The 19825-nt window shown below is 34.0% G+C and overlaps 1 protein-coding gene across 1 annotated transcript in view; it reads left to right on the forward strand.

Annotated features, from left to right (window-relative positions):
• LOC145726904 (cohesin subunit SA-1-like) overlaps positions 1-19825 on the forward strand; it is a 40682-nt gene that overhangs the window by 960 nt on the left and 19897 nt on the right. Inside the window, exons 2-11 of the mRNA XM_081976187.1 lie at positions 341-568; positions 5686-5822; positions 5876-6067; positions 9219-9429; positions 9488-9599; positions 9653-9791; positions 13318-13505; positions 15920-16094; positions 18209-18419; positions 18475-18638. Of these exons, the coding sequence (XP_081832313.1) occupies positions 343-568; positions 5686-5822; positions 5876-6067; positions 9219-9429; positions 9488-9599; positions 9653-9791; positions 13318-13505; positions 15920-16094; positions 18209-18419; positions 18475-18638 (1755 nt within the window). The 5' untranslated portion in view covers positions 341-342. The remainder of the gene's footprint in view (positions 1-340; positions 569-5685; positions 5823-5875; positions 6068-9218; positions 9430-9487; positions 9600-9652; positions 9792-13317; positions 13506-15919; positions 16095-18208; positions 18420-18474; positions 18639-19825) is intronic.

The following is a 19825-nucleotide window of genomic DNA, read 5'->3' on the forward strand; positions in this document are numbered from 1 at the left end:
GGTCTCTTGCTTCAAAGTTTTGAAAACTTTGTATCTCCCTTATTTTTGGTGTTTCCGCGACTGTAAAAAGCTCAAAATAATCGTCTTGAACTGCTCTTTCACCTCGTGCTAACCGTAGCATGATTGAACACATACAGGGTGTTCAAAAAACAAAAAGAAAATCCGTTAATTTTGTAACTGTTAAAATGTTGTAACTCCGCCATTTTTGGGATTTCAGCGATCGTTAAAAACTCAGAATGTTCGTCACATGACTAAACATATACAGGGTGTTCTAACATGCCTTAAAGTTGCACCAGAACAAATTTCTAGCATTTTTTGAATCGTTTCACTTTGTTTTCAGTCATGGAGGAATCATTACGGAATCTTCAGGATAACTCGGATGCGATGCATCCCCAAGCTGCTAGTACACCAAAACTATCGCAACCAGCTGCAGCTGGGCTTTCTCCAATAAACAGTTCGCAAGATTCCGACGAAAGTCAGGAGAGCATTGATCATAATTCTACATCAACCTTATCCACTCAGGATGAACTCATGGAAACTGTCTCGAATATGGATGTAGATAGTGAAGGTATAGTCTGTTTTTCTCAGTGTTCTCGCATTCTCTCTCTTTCGTGATTAATGTCAAATGTCAGTTGTCAGGTTGGCAAATAGTACTACACACATAATTCAGAAATTGTTAATTGCAATTCAGAAAGTATATCAAGTGTAATTCAATTTAATTTTTAACCTAAATTGTGTTATTTTTTTTATAACATTCATTGTATTATAAAGTATAATTAACGATTAACTTATTATCCACAGATAATGTATTTTACGGAATTGCCTTTAAATGTTCTGAATTTCATTTGATGGTGTAGTACTCAGTGTCAGAAATACGATGTATTCTAATTCGTAGAATTTGCCATTGTCAGGTGTTGGTCAATTTTCCAGAATCAGACTGTTTGTGTGTATACAGAGAGGACATAAAGTCTGGAAACTTTCTGAGTTTCCTGAAAAACCTAAACCTTTGAACACAAAGTGATTAATGACGGGTTGCACTGATGTATTTAAGGGCACCCTAACCTACCTAAGTTGTGATTTGACTGTGACCGGTAAACTTAGCCTAGAATTCCCTCCAATATGTCGGTGCAATCGGCCCTAACTGTCAGAAAGTGCTGTAAAAACTGTTTTTTCGACTATTCCATATACAAAAAGCTTGAACAAAACTGAAAAATAGTTAAAAGGCGTCTTTCAATTTTTGTTTAATGAAACGACACAATATTCAGGATATTCTAAACTTATTTTATGTAGAATTGAATGGTATATGCCTGGTCAACTGTTTTGAAACCAAACCATCGCTTTATTATCCATGGCAGTGTACATTCTACCATTTTGTAAATGTCGGAGTGATGTAGGAAAGGATTTTTTGAAATTGATTATAGATTAGATTTCAAACTGCCTTTCTGGCAGTTCAAATTTTGACTGTACCAAAATTTGTAGGGTTTTTTCAGGTTATTAAATAGTAATTTTCTCCCTCCAAGTGGGTTTTACAGGTGATTTTGTCCTTTGAAACTGTGTTTCTGACAGTTCAAACTTTGACACTGTTTTTCTCACTGACTGTACCAAATTTTGTCGTGGTTTTTTAGGTTATTGGATGGGAAATTTAATGAGAATTTCAAAAATGTACTTAAAACAGTCATTTTCTCACTCCAAGTGGGTTTTACAAGCGATTTTGTCCTTGACTGTCCTTTCAAATTGTGTTTCTGGTAGTTCAAACTTTGACATCGCTTTTCTTACTGACTGTACCAAAATTTGTAGTGTTTTTTCAGGTTAGTGGATAGGAAATTTAATGAGGAATCCAAAAATGTTCTTAAAACAGTCATTTTCTCACTCCAAGTGGGTTTTACAAGCGATTTTGTCCTTGACTGTCCTTTCAAATTGTGTTTCTGGCAGTTCAAACTTTGACACCGCTTTTCTTACTGACTGTACCAAAATTTGTAGTGTTTTTTCAGGTTATTGGGTAGGAAATTTAATGAGGATTCCAAAAATGTTCTTAAAACAGTCATTTTCTCACTCCAAGTGGGTTTTACAAGCGATTTTGTCCTTGAAAATTGTCTTTCTGGCAGTTCAAATTTTGGCACCGCTTTTTTTACTGACTGTACCAAATTTTGTAGTGTTTTTCCGTGTTATTGGATAGGAAATTTAATGATAATTTCAAAAATGTACTTAAAACAGTCATTTTCTCACTCCAAGTGGGTTTTACAAGCGATTTTGTCCTTGACTGTCCTTTCAAATTGTGTTTCTGGTAGTTCAAACTTTGACATCGCTTTTCTTACTGACTACCAAAATTTGTAGTGTTTTTTCAGGTTATTGGGTAGGAAATTTAATTATAAGTTCAAAAATGTACTTAAAACAGTCATTTTCTCATTCTAAGTGGGTTTTCCAAGTAATTTTGTCCTTGACTGTCCTTTTAAACTGTGTTTCTGGCAGTTCGAACTTAGACACTGTTTTTCTCACTGACTGTACCAAATTTTGTCGTGGTTTTTTAGGTTATTGGATGGGAAATTTAATAATAATTTCAAAAATGTACTTAAAACAGTCATTTTCTCACTTCAAGTGGGTTTTACAAGCGATTTTGTCCTTGACTGTCCTTTCAAATTGTGTTTCTGGCAGTTCAAACTTTGACACAGCTTTTTTTACTGACTGTACCAAATTTTGTAGTGTTTTTTTAGGTTATTGGGTAGGAAATTTAATGATAATTTCAAAAATGTACTTAAAACAGTCATTTTCTCACTCCAAGTGGGTTTTACAAGCGATTTTGTCCTTGACTGTCCTTTCAAATTGTGTTTCTGGCAGTTCGAACTTTGACACCGCTTTTCTTACTGACTCTACCAAATTTTGTAGCGCTTTTTCAGGTTATTTGATAGGAAATTTAATGAGGATTTCAAAAATGTACTTAAAACAGTTATTTTCCCTCTCTGAGTGGGTTTTACAGAGGATTGTGTCCTTGACTGTCCTTTCAAACTGTGTTTTTCGCAGTTTAAATTTTGACACCGCTTTTCTCACTGACTCTACCAAATTTTATAGTGCTTTTTCAGGTTATTTGATAGGAAATTTAATGAGGATTCCAAAAATGTTCTTAAAACAGTCATTTTCTCACTCCAAGTGGGTTTGACAAGCATTTTTGTCCCGGACTGACAATTGCGCTCAAAAGGTGCAAAAATCAGGGTTTAGAAAAGTTTTCTTGCAGTGTTCGATACAAAACGTGCTTCTGAGATTTATGGCAGTTACGTTAGTTGTCACGTGACTGCCTAGCTATGTTATCCTCCAAAAATTACGTGATATCTGTCATTAATGTCTAAACTGTCTAAATTTGCCTAGATATTGCTAGAATTACAGTTTAACACAGTTTTTGAAACAAGGAGTGTTTCTGAGATGTATTACAGTTATTTGGACAACTATCAGTAAAATACAATTTGTTTAAATAATAATATGTTCAGATTTACAGCCAAGTCAACTAATAACCTCTGACAGTGCTAATTGGAAATTTACGGCCGCCATATGCAACAACCACTTTTGTCTTCCGTTTTAGTCGCTTTTGCTCCTTCCTGCTATGTTTACCTATGTTTCTTCTTAATTATCACATTCTTTGTAACCCCACTTAACCCTTACAATAATTTACTAATATTCAGTTGACTCCCCCGTTTGCACCGTAACGTTTGTCGGGCGCTAATCATTGATTAGTTCAAGTCACGTTTTGACTGTGACGTTACTGTTGTAAGTCCTAAACTAATGTCAAAGTCAAAACGCATATTAAGTTTTACGAAACATGAATAAAACTGCATCAGTTTCCGGCCATCTAAAAAGCATGTGGCAAAACAAACAGATAAGCATTCACGAATCTATAAAACTTGCGTAAGGCCACGGAGCAGAGAAAGAGCCGATACATCAAAAACCCAATAAAGAATGCGCAGGAAAACAGAGATGAAAACAATACGCCCAATAACAGGCAACATCCTTCTGGATTAAAAAAGAAACGAAGACAAACTGACATCAGTGATGTGGTGAAGATTACCACGAATCGTCAGGGATAACTTACCAACAGGAAGAAGACCATCAAAAAGATGGAGAGACAGCTGGCAGTCCAACTCACAGGGGAAAAATCAGTGAACTACAGGCGGAATGCCTTGTACAAGTGGAAGAAGAAGAAGAAAATCGTTATCTTTAGATTTAGATTATCATCGAAGAGGATAATCTTCCATCTTTCACTTCTTGTAATCAATTGTAATCCACAGAGTAGCTACGAACAAAGTATACTATATTTTCTAGCTATTTAATCGTTAAATAATCTACTATTGTATAGTTTTGACAAAGAATAACCTTATTTAACAAGAAGAGACAGTTGAAAAGAGAAAGCGACTTAAAGAGGGAGATGGACTCTTCCTACGAAAGTTAAAGAGACAATCGACTGATATCAGCTTTGATCGTTGAATATCAGGAGTTTCATTGGTTGGTCATTCCGGTTGTTGAAGAACGTTGCCACATCTCAGGTCGCGTCAAATATTGGTTTTAACACATCAGTTTAAAGTTATTGATACCTTCCAATGTTTAAAAGGGAAACTTAAAATTCTTTGACTCGAAAGAAGTATATAATTTATATTTGACTCTGAAAATTGGCAACATGTTTCCTACCAAAGACAAACCGAGATCAGTCAAAAACATCACTCCAACATTAAAAAAAGGAATTATGCCGACTGTCCCTTCTTGTTAAATATGTATTCTTTGGTTTGTCAAGTGTTTATTCTTTGGGTGTTACGTACGCAATAGAGTTTTCGTCCGTAACTCGTTTGGTTTGTGTTTTTAATGTCCATGGGCCTAGTTACACTAGTAGACCGATTCCGATCGCTTAAATCCTCCATTTGCACTTTGTGCACATTTTGTCGTAAATGTGGGTGCGTGGCCTGATAAGTTATCAGGTGCCGTAGTCACGTGATTAGTTTCGATTTTTGTCGGGGAAGCGTCGGTTTGTGGTCGTGTTTCTTTGTGTCAGGTGCCATGTGGCCTATTTGATCACCCCACTTTGTGATATCGGGCCCCACGTTGGGCGCCAATTTAAAAATGTTGAAATCTCATTAACGTGAGGTTTCATCATAACATAATGCAATTAATCCACGACCTTGAGCAATCTAATTTGTTATGATGAAACCTCACGTTAATGAGATTTCAACATTTTTAAATTAGATTGCTCAAGGTCGTGGATTAATTGCATGAGTTCATAATTAGCTATAAATGAACACACTAAAAATCGAAAAGGCCCTTCACGTTGGTCGCCAATTTAAAAATGTTGAAATCTCATTAATGTGAGGTTTTATCATAACAAATTGGCGCCCAACGTGGGGCCCGATATCACAAAGTGGGGTGATCAAATAGGCCACATGGCACCTGACACAAAGAAACACGACCACAAATCGACGCTTCCCCGACAAAAATCGAAACTAATCACGTGACTACAGCACCTGATAACTTATCAGGTCACGCACCCACATTTACAACAAAATGTGCACAAAGTGCAAATGGAGGATTTAAGCGATCGGAATCGGTCTACTACTGTAACTAGGCCCATGGACATTAAAAACACAAATCAAACGAGTTACGGACGAAAACTCTATTTCGTACGTAACAGGTTGTGACATAATTATTTTTCAGATGAAGCGGAAATGGATTTGGACTCGTTTTTTGACACTTGCAAAGTGTCACGTAAAGGCCGACCGTGGACATGGTACAAGCCGGTAGACGAAACCGGTCTGTACTATAAAATTTTTCACCAACCGAAAAACACTGAAGTAAGCTATTCGTTTTGCTTTTAATCACGTTCCGTTATGTGGCGTTGTTGTAGGAAGTGGCCAACTGCTACGTTCAGTTCAGCCTTAAAATTCCTCCAGCTCATGGCGCTTACATATTAGTTAAATTTCTATTTGACTGTGCTGGATTCCTCAATTTTAACATTAAATCAGACTTCGCGTACCCTGTAAACTATGAAAAATTGCTTGGACGAGCCAGAAAGACGCGTATCATCGAAGAGAACTTTGTAAGCACCGTTTGGAATTATTCTATCCGTGGAATTATAAAATGACAACAAATCTTGAGTCTTAAAACATTTTCTAGTTAAACATTGTCATTTTTAAGTAATGAATTGACAGTGAACAAGAAAGTGTTCTTAAGCAGGCATTTCGCGAAGCAAATATTTGCTTGTCCGTGAAATAATGAAATATTTGCTTTGATTATTTGTTAAAAAATAGATTATTTATATAAAAAATGGATTTGAAAACAGTTCAAATTAAATGAAAAAATTATTATTTTTTTCTAATTATCTTCAAAAATCGAAACTTTTTCAATAACATACTGTATATAATATATTGCCTTTCGTAATTACGCAACTTTCTCCTAATTTAACCGGCTTTATATCCTTATCTTGGACACACTGTATAATAGTTTGACATTTGAAAAGCCAGAGAGAAACACCAACTCTTCGAAAAAAAATAACCAAAAAGAAATACTTCCTTTTTGTCTATTTTGGATTTTGTCCTTGACTCTCCTTTCACACTGTGTTTCTGGTAGTTCAAATTTTGACACCGCTTTTATCCCTGACTGTACCATATTTTCTAGTGTTTTTTTAGGTTATTGGATAGGAAATTTAATAAGGATTTCAAAAATGTGCTTAAAACAGTAACTTTCTCACTACAAGTGGGTTTTACAGTTGATTTTGTCTCTGACTGTCCTTTCAAACTGCGTTTCTGGCAATTCAAACTTTGACACCGCTTTTCTCCCTGACTGTACCAAATTTTGTAGTGTTTTTTTAGGTTATTGGATAGGAAATTTAATAAGGATTTCAAAAATGTGCTTAAAACAGTAACTTTCTCACTACAAGTGGGTTTTACAGTTGATTTTGTCTCTGACTGTCCTTTCAAACTGCGTTTCTGGCAGTTAAAACTTTGACGTTGCTTTTCTGTCCTGACTGTACCAAATTTTGTAGTGTTTTTTTAGGTTATTGGATAGGAAATTTAATAAGGATTCCAAAAATGTGCTTAAAACGGTAACTTTCTCACTCCAGTGGGTCTTACAGTCGATTTTGTCCCTGACTGTCCTTTCAAACTGCGTTTCTGGCAGTTCAAACTCGCTTTTCTCACTGACTGTACCAAACTTTGTAGTGTTTTTTTAAGTTATTGGATAGGACATTTAATGAGGATTTCAAAAATGGGTGTAAAACAGTCATTTTCTCACTCTAACTGGGTTTTACAGCCAATTTTGTGTCTGACTCTCCTTACAAACTGTGTTTCTGGCAGTTCAAACTTTGACACCGCTTTTCTTCCTGACTGTACCAAATTTTGTAGTGTTTTTTTAAGTTATTGGATAGGAAATTTAATGAGGATTTCAAAAATGGGTTTAAAACAATAATTTTCTCACTCTAACTGGGTTTTACAGGCAACTTTGTGTCTGACTCTCCTTACAAACTGCGTTTCTAGCAGTTCAAACTTTGACACCGCTTTTCTCCCTGGCTGTACCAAATTTTGTAGGGTTTTTTTAGGTTATTGGATAGGAAATTTAATGAGGATTTCAAAAATGGGTTTAAAACAATCATTTTCTCACTCTAACTGGGTTTTACAGCCAATTTTGTGTCTGACTCTCCTTACAAACTGTGTTTCTGGCAGTTTAAACTTTGACACCGCTTTTCTCCCTGACTATATCAAATTTTGTAGTGTTTTTTTAGGTTATTGGATAGAAAATTTAATGAGGATTCCAAAACTGTTCTTAAAACAGAAATTTTTTTACTCCAAGTAGGTTTTACAGTCGATTTTGTCCCTGACTATCCTTTCAAACTGGGTTTCTGACAGTTCAAACTTTGACACCGCTTTTCTCACTGACTGTACTAAGTTTTGTAGTATTTTTTCATGTTATTGAATAGAAAATTTAATGAGGATTCCAAAAATGTCTTTCAAACAGTCATTTTCTTCTTTCAAGTGGGTCTTACAGGTGATTTTGTTCTTGACTGTTCTTTCAAACTGTGTTTCTGGCAGTTCAAATTTTGGCACCGCTTTTCTCACTGACTGTACTAAATTTTGTAGTGTTTTTTCATGTTATTGGATAGGAAATTTAATGAGGATTCCAAAAATGTGCTTAAAACAGTAACTTTCACACTCCAAGTGGGTTTCACAGTTGATTTTTTCCCTGACTGTCTTTTCAAACTGTGTTTCTGACAGTTCAAACTTTGACACCGTTTTTCTCTCTGACTGTACCAAATCTTGTAGTCCGTTTTCAGGTTATTGGATAGGAAATTTAATGGGGATTCCAAAAATCTGCTTAAAACAGTAATTTTCTCTCTCCAAGTGGGTTTTACAGATGATTTTCTTCCAAACTGGATTTCTGGCATTTCAAATTTTGACACTGATTTTCTCAGTGCCTACCAAATTTTGTTACTTGTTATTTTCTTACTTTAATTGGGTTGCAAAAATCAGGATTTAGAAAAGTTTTCTGGCAATGTTCGAGACAAAAAAACGTGTTTCTGAGAAATATGACAGTGGTCACGTGAGTGCCTAGTTAAATTTATCCTTCAAAAACAACGTGATATCCCTCACTAATGTCAAAACTGTCAAAATTTGCCTAGAATTTGCAAGAATTACAGTTTAACACAGTTTTCGAAGTCAGACCTGTTTCTGAGCTTTATGACAGTTATTTTGACAATTGTAATTTAAAAAACTAGGGGCATAAGCTGTTGATTAATATAAAAGCATTTCTGTGGTAGACGTTTCCAATAAAAAATTGCGTCTTTTTCGAAAATAACACTTCGTAATTCTTTTTGTAGACCAAAAATTGAAAAAAACAATGTCCCAAGATATCAACAAATTCCCTAGAATTACATAAGAAAGGAAGTTCTAAAATTATCTCAAGAAAGAAAGTCAAGAAATTTGCAGCACATTTTTCTTTACCTTGAAAGAACTGAGAAGAGTACTTGTGAAGAAATCACTTTTGAGACAAAATGAATAATTCTAGAAGAAACGACATTTCAAAACCTTTTTTGTTTTTTAAATTCGGCTGAGGCATTTCGGAGATATAAAATGTCCAAAAATTCAGCTGTATCGATTTTTTCCAATAATTACCGACTAGCATATTATAATTCCATGGATAGTGTAGATCCAAAACCATCTGTAACCTACCAAAAGGTATACAGTTTCGCTTTACAGAAATCTACCATGTTCCTGTTTAAAGACCAAACAAAAATGGCAAAGACATACAGATTCGCCATAATTAATTTCATTAGGAAGATGTTAATATTGGGAAATCGTCAAGGTTTTTTGGAAAAACCTCAGTTTCAGGCGTTTCTAAATCTACTGATACACTGCGTTAAAGAGACGCGCATCTCCATACCTTTACTATACACTGCGCATGTTTTTAGTAAGTTATCCACACATTTTTTTTGAATGATAATTGTGCTCTAACGGAATTTTTGCAGTTGCCAAAATGTTGACAGCAATCTGTCACATAAAAAGAGAAGAAAAAATGACCGATGCAGCGCTAATTGATAATATAATTATTCAACTGTATACTGCTTTTGATAAGTTCAGGTAATGCACTCTCTCCTGTTGTTACAGTTTGAAAAATTAACGAATCTTTGTAGTACAATAACTCATTCGAGTTTTGACACGCTGAAAATTCAATGCGTCAACGAGCTTGCCGTCTGGATGACGTATTTTCCTAAGATTTTCATCGACCACTTTGAATGCTTTCATGTTTTACAAAGTCAACTTTTAGTAAAGGTACGTATACTAGACTAGTTTATAGTAAATTACCGGGAAAGTAGATATTTTACTTTACATACCAGAAAAATTTTACTGGTAAATTGCAATTTTTGAAAGTTCAAATTTTGACAAATGAAGCACTTTTTGCAATGGTTGTGTTGAAATTATGTGAATATTCCTTTGGTGTAACTGCAGTGGCACTGGGAATCAGTTTTTTTTTTAATAATTGGAGTTCAATGGGTAAGTTAATTTGAAATGAGAAAAACTCGGAGAAAAAGAAAATGATGTCCCAATAAAGTCTGTTATGTAATAATTACTTCATTCATGGTAATTATGTGAATTTTGCTATTTGTATCAAAAGTAGAATGTCACTATGTAAATTGTGTCTTCTAAGAAATGATTTTACATACCAAAAACATTTTTTTTAGCAAATTTCAGTTTCACGTGTCTATTTTGAACATTTGGCAACAATGTAACATTGTTTTTGATCAAGACCAAAAAGAAACAAAAATGTAAAAACCTACCCTTGGCCATCTGTGTTTTGGCTCCCTATGGACCAAGGTCCAAGCAAATTAGATGTGACGTCACGATGACCCAATTTGACACACCCAAAATTTAACCAACTGTCAAACTACGTCATCGTGACGTCACATCTAATTTGCTTAGGGAGGGGAGCCAAACACAGATGGCCAAGGGTAGGTTTGTACATTTTTGTTTCTTTTTGGTGTTGGTAAAAAAATATGTTACATTGCCGCCAAATGTTGAAAATAGACATGTAAAACTGAAATTTGATAAAAAAAAAATTTTTGCTATGTAAAATCATTTCAGTGAAGAGACAACATAGTGACATTCTACTGTGACGTCACGATGACGTAGTTTGACAGTTGGTTAAATTTTGGGCGTGCCAAACGGCGTCATCGTGACGTCACATGCGCCCTGGGAAAACTTTGGACAACTCCGATGCTGCCAAAGTTATGTGATAACTATCAAATTTGATTTTGCTTTATTTTAATACTTTTCTCAGTAATTTTTAATACTTTTGTTTGGGTTTTTTAATAATTTCATTCCAATAGCTTAATCCTTTCTTTACTTATTTTATTCTTGAGTCTGTGCCTGTGTTGCAATTAATTTGAAAACCGTGGGGCTTGTTTTTAGAACCATCATGGTATTGTTTGTATCATGAGAATGGGTCCATTTGGCTAGAGGAGTTCAAACTTTGAAATAGCTTTTCTCCCTGACTGTCCCAAATCTTTTAGTGTTTTTTTTTACGTTATTGGATAGGAAATTTAGTGCAGATTTCAAAAATGGACTTAAAACAGTCATTTTCTTACTCTCAGTGGGTTTTACAGGCAATTTTGTTCTTGACTGTCCTTTCAAACTGTGTTTCTGACAGTTCAAACTTTGACACCGCTTTTCTCCCTGCCTGTACCAAATTTTGTAGTGTTTTTCATGTTATTGGATAGGAATGTTAATGAGGATTTAAAAAATGTACTTAAAACAGTCATTTTCTTACTCCAAGGGGGTTTTACAGGCGATTTTGTTCTTGACTGTCCTTTCAAACTGTGTTTCTGACAGTTCAAACTTTGACACCGCTTTTCTCCCTGACTGTACCAAATTTTGTAGTGTTTTTCATGTTTTTAGATAGGAAATTTAATGAGGATTTAAAAAATGTACTTAAAACAGTCATTTTCTTACTCCAAGGGGGTTTTACAGGCGATTTTGTTCTTGACTGTCCTTTCAAACTGTGTTTCTGACAGTTCAAACTTTGACACCGCTTTTCTCCCTGACTGTACCAAATTTTGTAGTGTTTTTCATGTTTTTAGATAGGAAATTTAATGAGGATTTAAAAAATGTACTTAAAACAGTCATTTTCTTACTCCAAGGGGGTTTTACAGGCGATTTTGTTCTTGACTGTCCTTTCAAACTGTGTTTCTGACAGTTCAAACTTTGACACCGCTTTTCTCCCTGACTGTACCAAATTTTGTAGTGTTTTTCATGTTTTTAGATAGGAAATTTAATGAGGATTTAAAAAATGTACTTAAAACAGTAATTTTCATACTCCAAGGGGGTTTTACAGGCGATTTTGTTCCTGACGGTCCTTTCAAACTGTGTTTCTGACAGTTCAAACTTTGACATCGCTTTTTTCTCTGACTGTACCAAATTTTGTAGTGTTTTTCATGTTATTGGATAGGAAATTTAATGAGGATTTAAAAAATGTACTTAAAACAGTAATTTTCTTACTCCAAGGGGGTTTTACAGGCGATTTTGTTCTTGATTGTCCTTTCAAACTGTGTTTTTGACAGTTCAAACTTTGACACCGCTTTTCTCCCTGACTGTACCAAATTTTGTAGTGTTTTTCATGTTATTGGATAGGAAATTTAATGAGGATTCTAAAAATGTGCTTAAAACAGTAATTTTCTTACTCCAAGGGGGTTTTACAGACAATTTTGTTCTTGACTGTCCTTTCAAACTGTGTTTCTGACAGTTCAAACTTTGACACCGCTTTTTTCCCTGACTGTACCAAATTTTGTAGTGTTTTTCATGTTATTGGATAGGAAATTTAATGAGGATTTAAAAAATGTACTTAAAACAGTAATTTTCTTACTCCAGGGGGGTTTTACAGGCGATTTTGTTCTTGACTGTCCTTTCAAACTGTGTTTCTGACAGTTCAAACTTTGACACCGCTTTTCTCCCTGACTGTACCAAATTTTGTAGTGTTTTTCATGTTATTGGATAGGAAAATTTAATGAGGATTTAAAAAATGTGCTTAAAACAATCATTTTCTTACTCTAAGTGGGTTTTACCAGCGATTTTGTTCCTGACCACAATTTTAACTGATTTAAATATTTGTTGTACCAAACCAGTTTTTCCTAAAAAACTCGAAAACACTAATAGTTATAAAAAAATTGCTAGGGACCAAAAATGTTCCTAATCAACTCCTTAATCTAACACCGTAAGTTTGCAGGACCATTTTTGCTTCCAGTATACAGGGTGTGCAAGGAAAGTGTAGTGGTTCACTATTTTTGTCACCCTGTACGCAGTTTTCTAGATAGAATTTTTTACTTTATACCACTGGAAAGAGAAGCTCAAAACGGTTCTTTTAAGTGGTTGAACCACTCTGAACTCCCAAAAATAACTGAGTTACAGGGTGCTCAAATTTTAAACCACAATTTCAACTGATTTGAAAATTTGTTGCATCAAACCAGTTTTTGCTAAATAACTCAAGAACGGTGAAAGTTACCGAGCAAAAATTTTCGTAAAGAACTGCTAAACTCATCCCTGGAAGTTTCACGGTGGTCGCTATTACGGTATACAGGGGGGTGCATGAAAAGTGAAGTGATTAATGACTTCTCAATTTAATGACTTTCAAGTAAATGTCAATTATATCCATAAATTTACTGGTCAAATTGGAATTTACTGGCAAAATTGGTAAATTTTCCTGTCACACTGAATTTTACTTTACCTTACCGGTAAATGACCGGTCATGGTAAATTTCCGACCCTCATTATTTATTACAGATTTTTTTAATTTGTATTTTTTTCAGAGTGCCAAAGTCCGTTTGGCAACCATAAAGGTGTTACACAAAATTCTGAATTCTAACGATATGGTCAAGGCTTGTTTGAAGGGAAATCCCATCAGTAAAATATTTGTCAGTGTACAGAAAAGCGTATGGGACATGGATATTCAAGTTTGTACAACAGCTTTTGAGGTGCTTGCCTGCATACTTTCTGAGTAAGTCGTTAATTACTTTGGTTTTGGGTAATATGAGCCCTAAAACAATTATTTAACTGACTGATTTTAGGTTTTAATTTTTTCTAAGACTGTTTACTAATTTGCTCATTATTCGCTACAGTTTTGAAAAGATGATAACACCCATTTCCTACCCGTGAGTTAGGAGGCATTACTCACTGGTTTAACCCACGATAAATGCTTCATATTTAAGGGTTTTAGTAAACATGCAAATTGTAACTCTAGCTTGCTATACAGGGTGGTTTTTTTTATGTTTATTGAAGGGATTTCGGAAACTAGCAGAGCTACCAATTTTCTGAATTAGCACAACTGAAGAGTATAACAAACCTTCTTTAAAATAGCTGTTTATTTTAAATGGGACACCTTGTATATTTTTGCATTTTCAAATACTATGTTAAATTCTAGATTAAATTTTACGTCACTTTCTGAGATATTTATGTGAAATTTGATATTTTTAGTCTCCAAAACAATGTTAATTTTTTACACACATCAGAAAATGTTTTTTTCTTAGTTTTTGTGTTTTGTCGTGTTAAACAAGGTTTGTACTAACAGTGGGTGCGGAAAAACGTCAAAATAGTTGATACAGGGTGGTCAAAAAATTAGTTCTAAAAAAGGTCAGAAAATCAAGTTTTTCAAACGGAACACTCTTTATTCTTATAACTTTGTCTGATTCTTTGTTCAAAATTAAGTTTGTATTGGTTCAATTATTTTAAAAAATTAGTTCTTTAAATTGATACATTGGCAAAATAACCGAGTTATTGAAGGTTAAAGCTGTCAAAATTGCCTTTATTGTCTAACACTTTATATGTCAATGGATTGAAAATGAAATGGGTTGTACAAAAATATGGCCGTTTGTGTTGATAGGTTGATTCGTTTGGCCGCCAGAGGGCTACAATTTTTTTAACTGTTACCACTATAATTTGTTTAGGGGATTTTTTTTTAATTGGGTAAGTCCGTTCCTGATATTTGGCACAAACCATTACGTCGTGGTAGGTCACGTGACCGTGTTTTTTCTAGTTTTCCAGATTAGCCCTAAAACAGTCAAAAAGTGTATCTGATGCACCCTGTCACTAAACTGTAAATAACACGCTTATTTGTGACACTTTGTGTATACTTTGATATGTCGATGGAGAGCTAATGAAACGAGCTTTCCATTGACGTATAAAAGTCGATTGATTAGTGGTACCGTTGGGCCGCTAGAGGGCGTCAAAGTTGACTAATTTTCTACGACATTTTTGGTGCTCTCCAAAAACTCGTTTATTTGCACAATTTTTAGTAAATTTTTATAAGTCGATGGATAGCCAATAAAATGATCTTTCTAAAAATATTCTAACTTTTTGGTTGATAGGTTGGACGGTTTGGCCGCTAGAGGGCGTCAAAGTTGACTGATTTTTTGTATGATTTTTTTTGATGTCATTCAATTGTCAATAATTCGCTTATTTGCAACACTTTGTATACACTTTTATATGTCAATGGATAGCCAATGAATTGAGCTTTCTATTGACGTATAAAAGTTGATGGTTTCGCCGCTAGAGAGCGTCAAAATTTTTAAAAGTACAAAATTCATAATTTTTCATTGTTTTCAAACGCATTTCATTGAAACTACCAAACTTTGAATGGTAAATGTATAGAAAAAAATATTTTATTATACATTTTTTTATAATATAATTTAGACGTTCCCTATTTTATTAATATCGTAGGATTTAGTCCCAAAATGTTTTACTTTCATTACTGAAGAGTCTAAATTTTGACTTTAGCTCTTATAAATCATTTTAAACTCGATTTTTCAGTCTGAAGCACTAAAAAAAGCCCGCATTTCCTAAAAATGTTCCAATTTTTGCACCGATTAGTGTAGAAGTCATTTTAATAGTGAAGAAGCTTGAAATGTCATTTTCAAGACTATGGACAGTATACAAACTGGCTTTTAGGCCTGATAAGTCAAAAATTTTGTGAAGATAGTTTTGAAACTCGATTTTTCAGCTTTAAAGCACTAAAAACTTGCTCCAACGGTCTGACAACAGTTCGGACAAAAAAAACAATTTTTTAAACTGAAATTTTCCTTAGGAAGCATTTTTCAGGAAAATGACATAATGTGCATGTTAATTTTTTTGATGGGCTATCAAGTGGTGAATTATTGACATTTAAAACTGGACCACCCTGTACAACAACTATACATATTTGATCAATTTTTATAAATCCACTAATCAACTTTGCCAAGCGAGATTTTATTTTTAAATCGACACTCGTAGGGAAAATGTAGGTACTTAATTCGTGCGAGAAAGTACCACTTTCCACACTTGTTGGGTAAACGAGCTGGCAAAACACTTTTTCACAGCGTTTTAGAAACCTACTGTTAGAAAAACCCGATAATTGGTAGCGCAATTTTATTATTATAGTTACTGGGATGTCATCAGCAGAAACGGAATAATAAAGAACATTTATCAGTTTATCACCAATCCAGATTTTAGGACGGCAACCGAAGCTGGCAAATGCCTGATTATAATAGTCGAGAAGATTGAGGCAACAAACGAAAAGGGACTAATTCGATTGGCCAAATTAACAATGGACAAAGTGAGTAAATGTCGAAATAACAAAATTTAGGTCACGTTTGGTCCCATTGACTAATAGTATATTATTAACCAAGGTTCAGACAGAAACCGTGGATAATATAGCGTTTTTTCCACTATTAATCATATTTTTGATGGTCCTTTTATTGAAAATTTTTAGGAATTGGTCTTTTTTTACTACTTTTTTAAATTCAATATCTCGGTAACATGAAGAGCTAGAAAGGCCAGTTTTTGCTCATTTTGTAGTATTTTTAATCCTTTGTCTAATGGCGTTTTAATGAATCCTATAGGAGTTTAAATAAAAAAGTTGAAATCATTAAAAAATTGAAAAAATGACATTTTCGCAAAAAGTGCAATTTTGGCATTTTTTTATTTTACTCCAGGAGGGTTCTAATGCACAGCCAAGGACATAAAATTAGATAAAATAAGCCCAAAAAAAGCACTCTTTAATTTTTAATTTTTTAAAAAAATTATACAGTGTGGAACAGCCAAATGGAATAAATTCGATAACGAATAAATGAGAGCGTGTTGGGAAAAACGCTTGGACACGTCGATTTGTATTTTTAGATGCGCATTTATTAAAAAAAATAAAAATTATATAGGGTGTGTCATGTGACAGTGGCCGATACCAACTTTCTTATTTTAAATACAACCCCCTGTATATTTTTAGTTTTTTGGATTCTTCAGAAAATTCTAGACATAATTCATGTACAATGTCCCATACCTATCTTCAACTGTTTCGGAAATATTAAGTGTTTTCAGATGTATTACAACAATTAACATTAAAAAAAGAAAATTATTTTATTTCACAAATTCGCTACATTACACTCAATACTTATTTTCACGAACATTTTGAACCTCTCTTACATTGAAATTAATGTTTTTTTGTTTTTTTTTACATTATTTGTGAAATAAAATAATTTTCTTTTTTTAATATTAATTTTAGTAATACATCTGAAAACACTTAATATTTCCGAAACAGTTGAAGATAGGTATGGGACATTGTACATGAATTATGTCTAGAATTTTCTGAAGAATCCAAAAAAATTATAATATACAGGGGGTTGTATTTAAAATAAGAAAGTTGGTATCGGCCACTGTCACATGACACACCCTATATAATTTTTATTTTTTTTAATAAATGCGCATCTAAAAATACAAATTGACGTGTCCAAGCGTTTTTCCCAACACGCTCTCATTTATTCGTTATCGAATTTATTGCATTTTGCTGTTCTACACTGTATAATATTGATAGTGACAAGATAGTTATTGTTGCAGCAGGTAGTTGTAGTATTATGACATTTTATGTAAAGTGCACTCGAAAAATTTTAATGCGTTTTAACCGATTTTAGCTGCAACTTGAGCTCATATTGTGGCCTAAAATGAGCATATAAAATCATTCCATATTGGATAGCAATCTATCACATCAAACTCTTTAAAAAAATGCTTTATATACAAGAAATTACACATTTTTATCAGCGCACAGGAAACCCCTCCAGTTAAGATTACCGCACCGAAACTGGGCTCGGAAAATGTACATTTTCTCGGGGGTAATATCCCTAGTGCATTTAATTTTTCCGGAAAAACGAGTTTCTCGTTTCCGACTCGGTTGATTTTTAAAACCACTCTCGCTCATGCTATTTGTTAAAACAAATTACTTAGAAACGAGTATTCCAATTTTTCCACAGGAAAAATTAGATGCACGAGAGATATTTGGTAAGATTATTTCCTGAGTTAAATAAACATTTTATTTTAATTAAAACAATAAGAACAATAATTAATAAGAACAATAACTTTCAAGCTAGAAAGGGTAACACCATTCTTTATGTTGCTGTGAGGAGTGTGAAATTTTTTCGAATTTTTTTCCGGAAAAACTGCTGACAGCTAAGTTAACAGTTGTTAAGTGATTTTTCCACTTAAAATTTACATTTGTTATACTAATTCTTGATAGCGATTGGTCAAAAGTGATAAGAAGGAAATAATCGACAATAAATCACTCAAGAAATAGATAGTTTTCAGAGTCGTATAATTGAAAAAACACTTTAAATCGATGGGACCAAAACATAACCCAAATTTTGTGCGATATTGAATAATATGAATGATATTTATATAACATAGCCAGATGACTTAAAGCCATTGGTGGAGAGTTGTTACGACCACACTAATTTACTTCAAAACTGGAAGGCGATTCTTAAATGTATGGAAATTACTCCAGAACAAATGAAAGAACAAAACAAGTTAATGACAGCCCTCAGCGGTATTTTACGAGAATCCGCTAATTTAGCGTTGTTGGGTACGCCAACAGTTTTACGCCAACATTCTAAAACAGGTAAGTTGTCCGCATGTCAAATCGAGAATTGGAGAAGAGTATTAAAATGTTGCAGATCGGCGCGTGGATAATGATCATCACGTAAAACTGGCTGCACGATTATACCCCCGACTGAAAATGCTTATTGGTTTGTACGTAGACAATGATGTTGTGCTGCGGAATATTTTTGAAACCCTCGTGCTTCTCAGACCGACTTGTTTGGAAGGTGAACATCATAAGGTAAAGATTTGACATTAATAGTATATTATTAACCGAGGTTTAAGAAGAAACTGTTAATGGAGACATGTTAAAAATGTTCTGCGCAGCAAATAAAATGTGAATCAACAACCCCTTTTTTGACCATGATATGAGTTATAAATACACTTGGCAAAACGCAAGAGGACAGCAATCGGTGATAGACTGTATTATAACTAACAGAAAGTTTACTCCACAGATGATACTAGATGTGAGACCACTTTACCCTGCAAACATGGGCAGTGATCACAAGTTGCTGCTTTGTAAAATTAGACTAAATATACCCCCCACACCAAAACCTACACCACATTACGTAGAGAAATTCAACATCGAATCTCTGGAAGACGCAAGCGTGAAACAATTGTACGAAAGTAGGCTGTCAGAGAAAAAAACACAAAACTCAATCAACAGAGAAGACACTGTAGAACCCTAAAACATAATATCCTTAACGCAGCCAACGAAGCTCTAGGAAAAACAGATCAGAACAAATAAAACACTATGGTTTATTTACACCGGAAGAACACAAGAAGAAAGCACACATAAAGTATTTACGCAACAGAAACCAAGAAAACTAGAATCTATACAAAACAGAACGAAACAGAATAAATGCTAGAATCAGAGAGATAAAAGATTACTGGAAAAGATTCACAAAAGAGATGGAGAGAGATATGTACGGAAGAAGGAACAAATTAGAAATATATGCAGACCAATAAAATCAATGCGGAAGAATGGAAGTTATATTTCGAAAACCTATATAAAGAAAATGAGGGAATTGATCAACTACTAATAGAAGAAGACGATGAGATAGAGATAGAAAGAAGAAAGACATCTTAAAAATCAAAAAAGCCCAGGACCCGACGAGACAACAAATGAAATGTTAAAATACGGGGGAGACAACCTACGAAAAGAAATCTCTTCAGAAACATCATAATAGAACAAAAAGTACCAAATAAATGGAAAGCAGCATGAAACCTATATTTAAAAAGTACCAGAAAACAATCCCGGACAATTATCGTGGAATAACTCTTCTCAACAGCATCCTCAAAGCCTTCACTAGGACTTGGTTGGAGGAAATAAACAAAACTATACAAATTCGCGAAGAACTGCAAGGTTTTCGAAAAAAAGGTCTACCATCTAAGAGTTCAATAAACCAGCTTATATGTAACACATCA

The sequence above is a fragment of the Ips typographus genome, linkage group LG3, assembly GCF_016097725.1.
Source record: "Ips typographus isolate SLU linkage group LG3, UJ_Ityp_2.0, whole genome shotgun sequence".
NCBI lineage: Eukaryota > Metazoa > Arthropoda > Insecta > Coleoptera > Curculionidae > Ips > Ips typographus.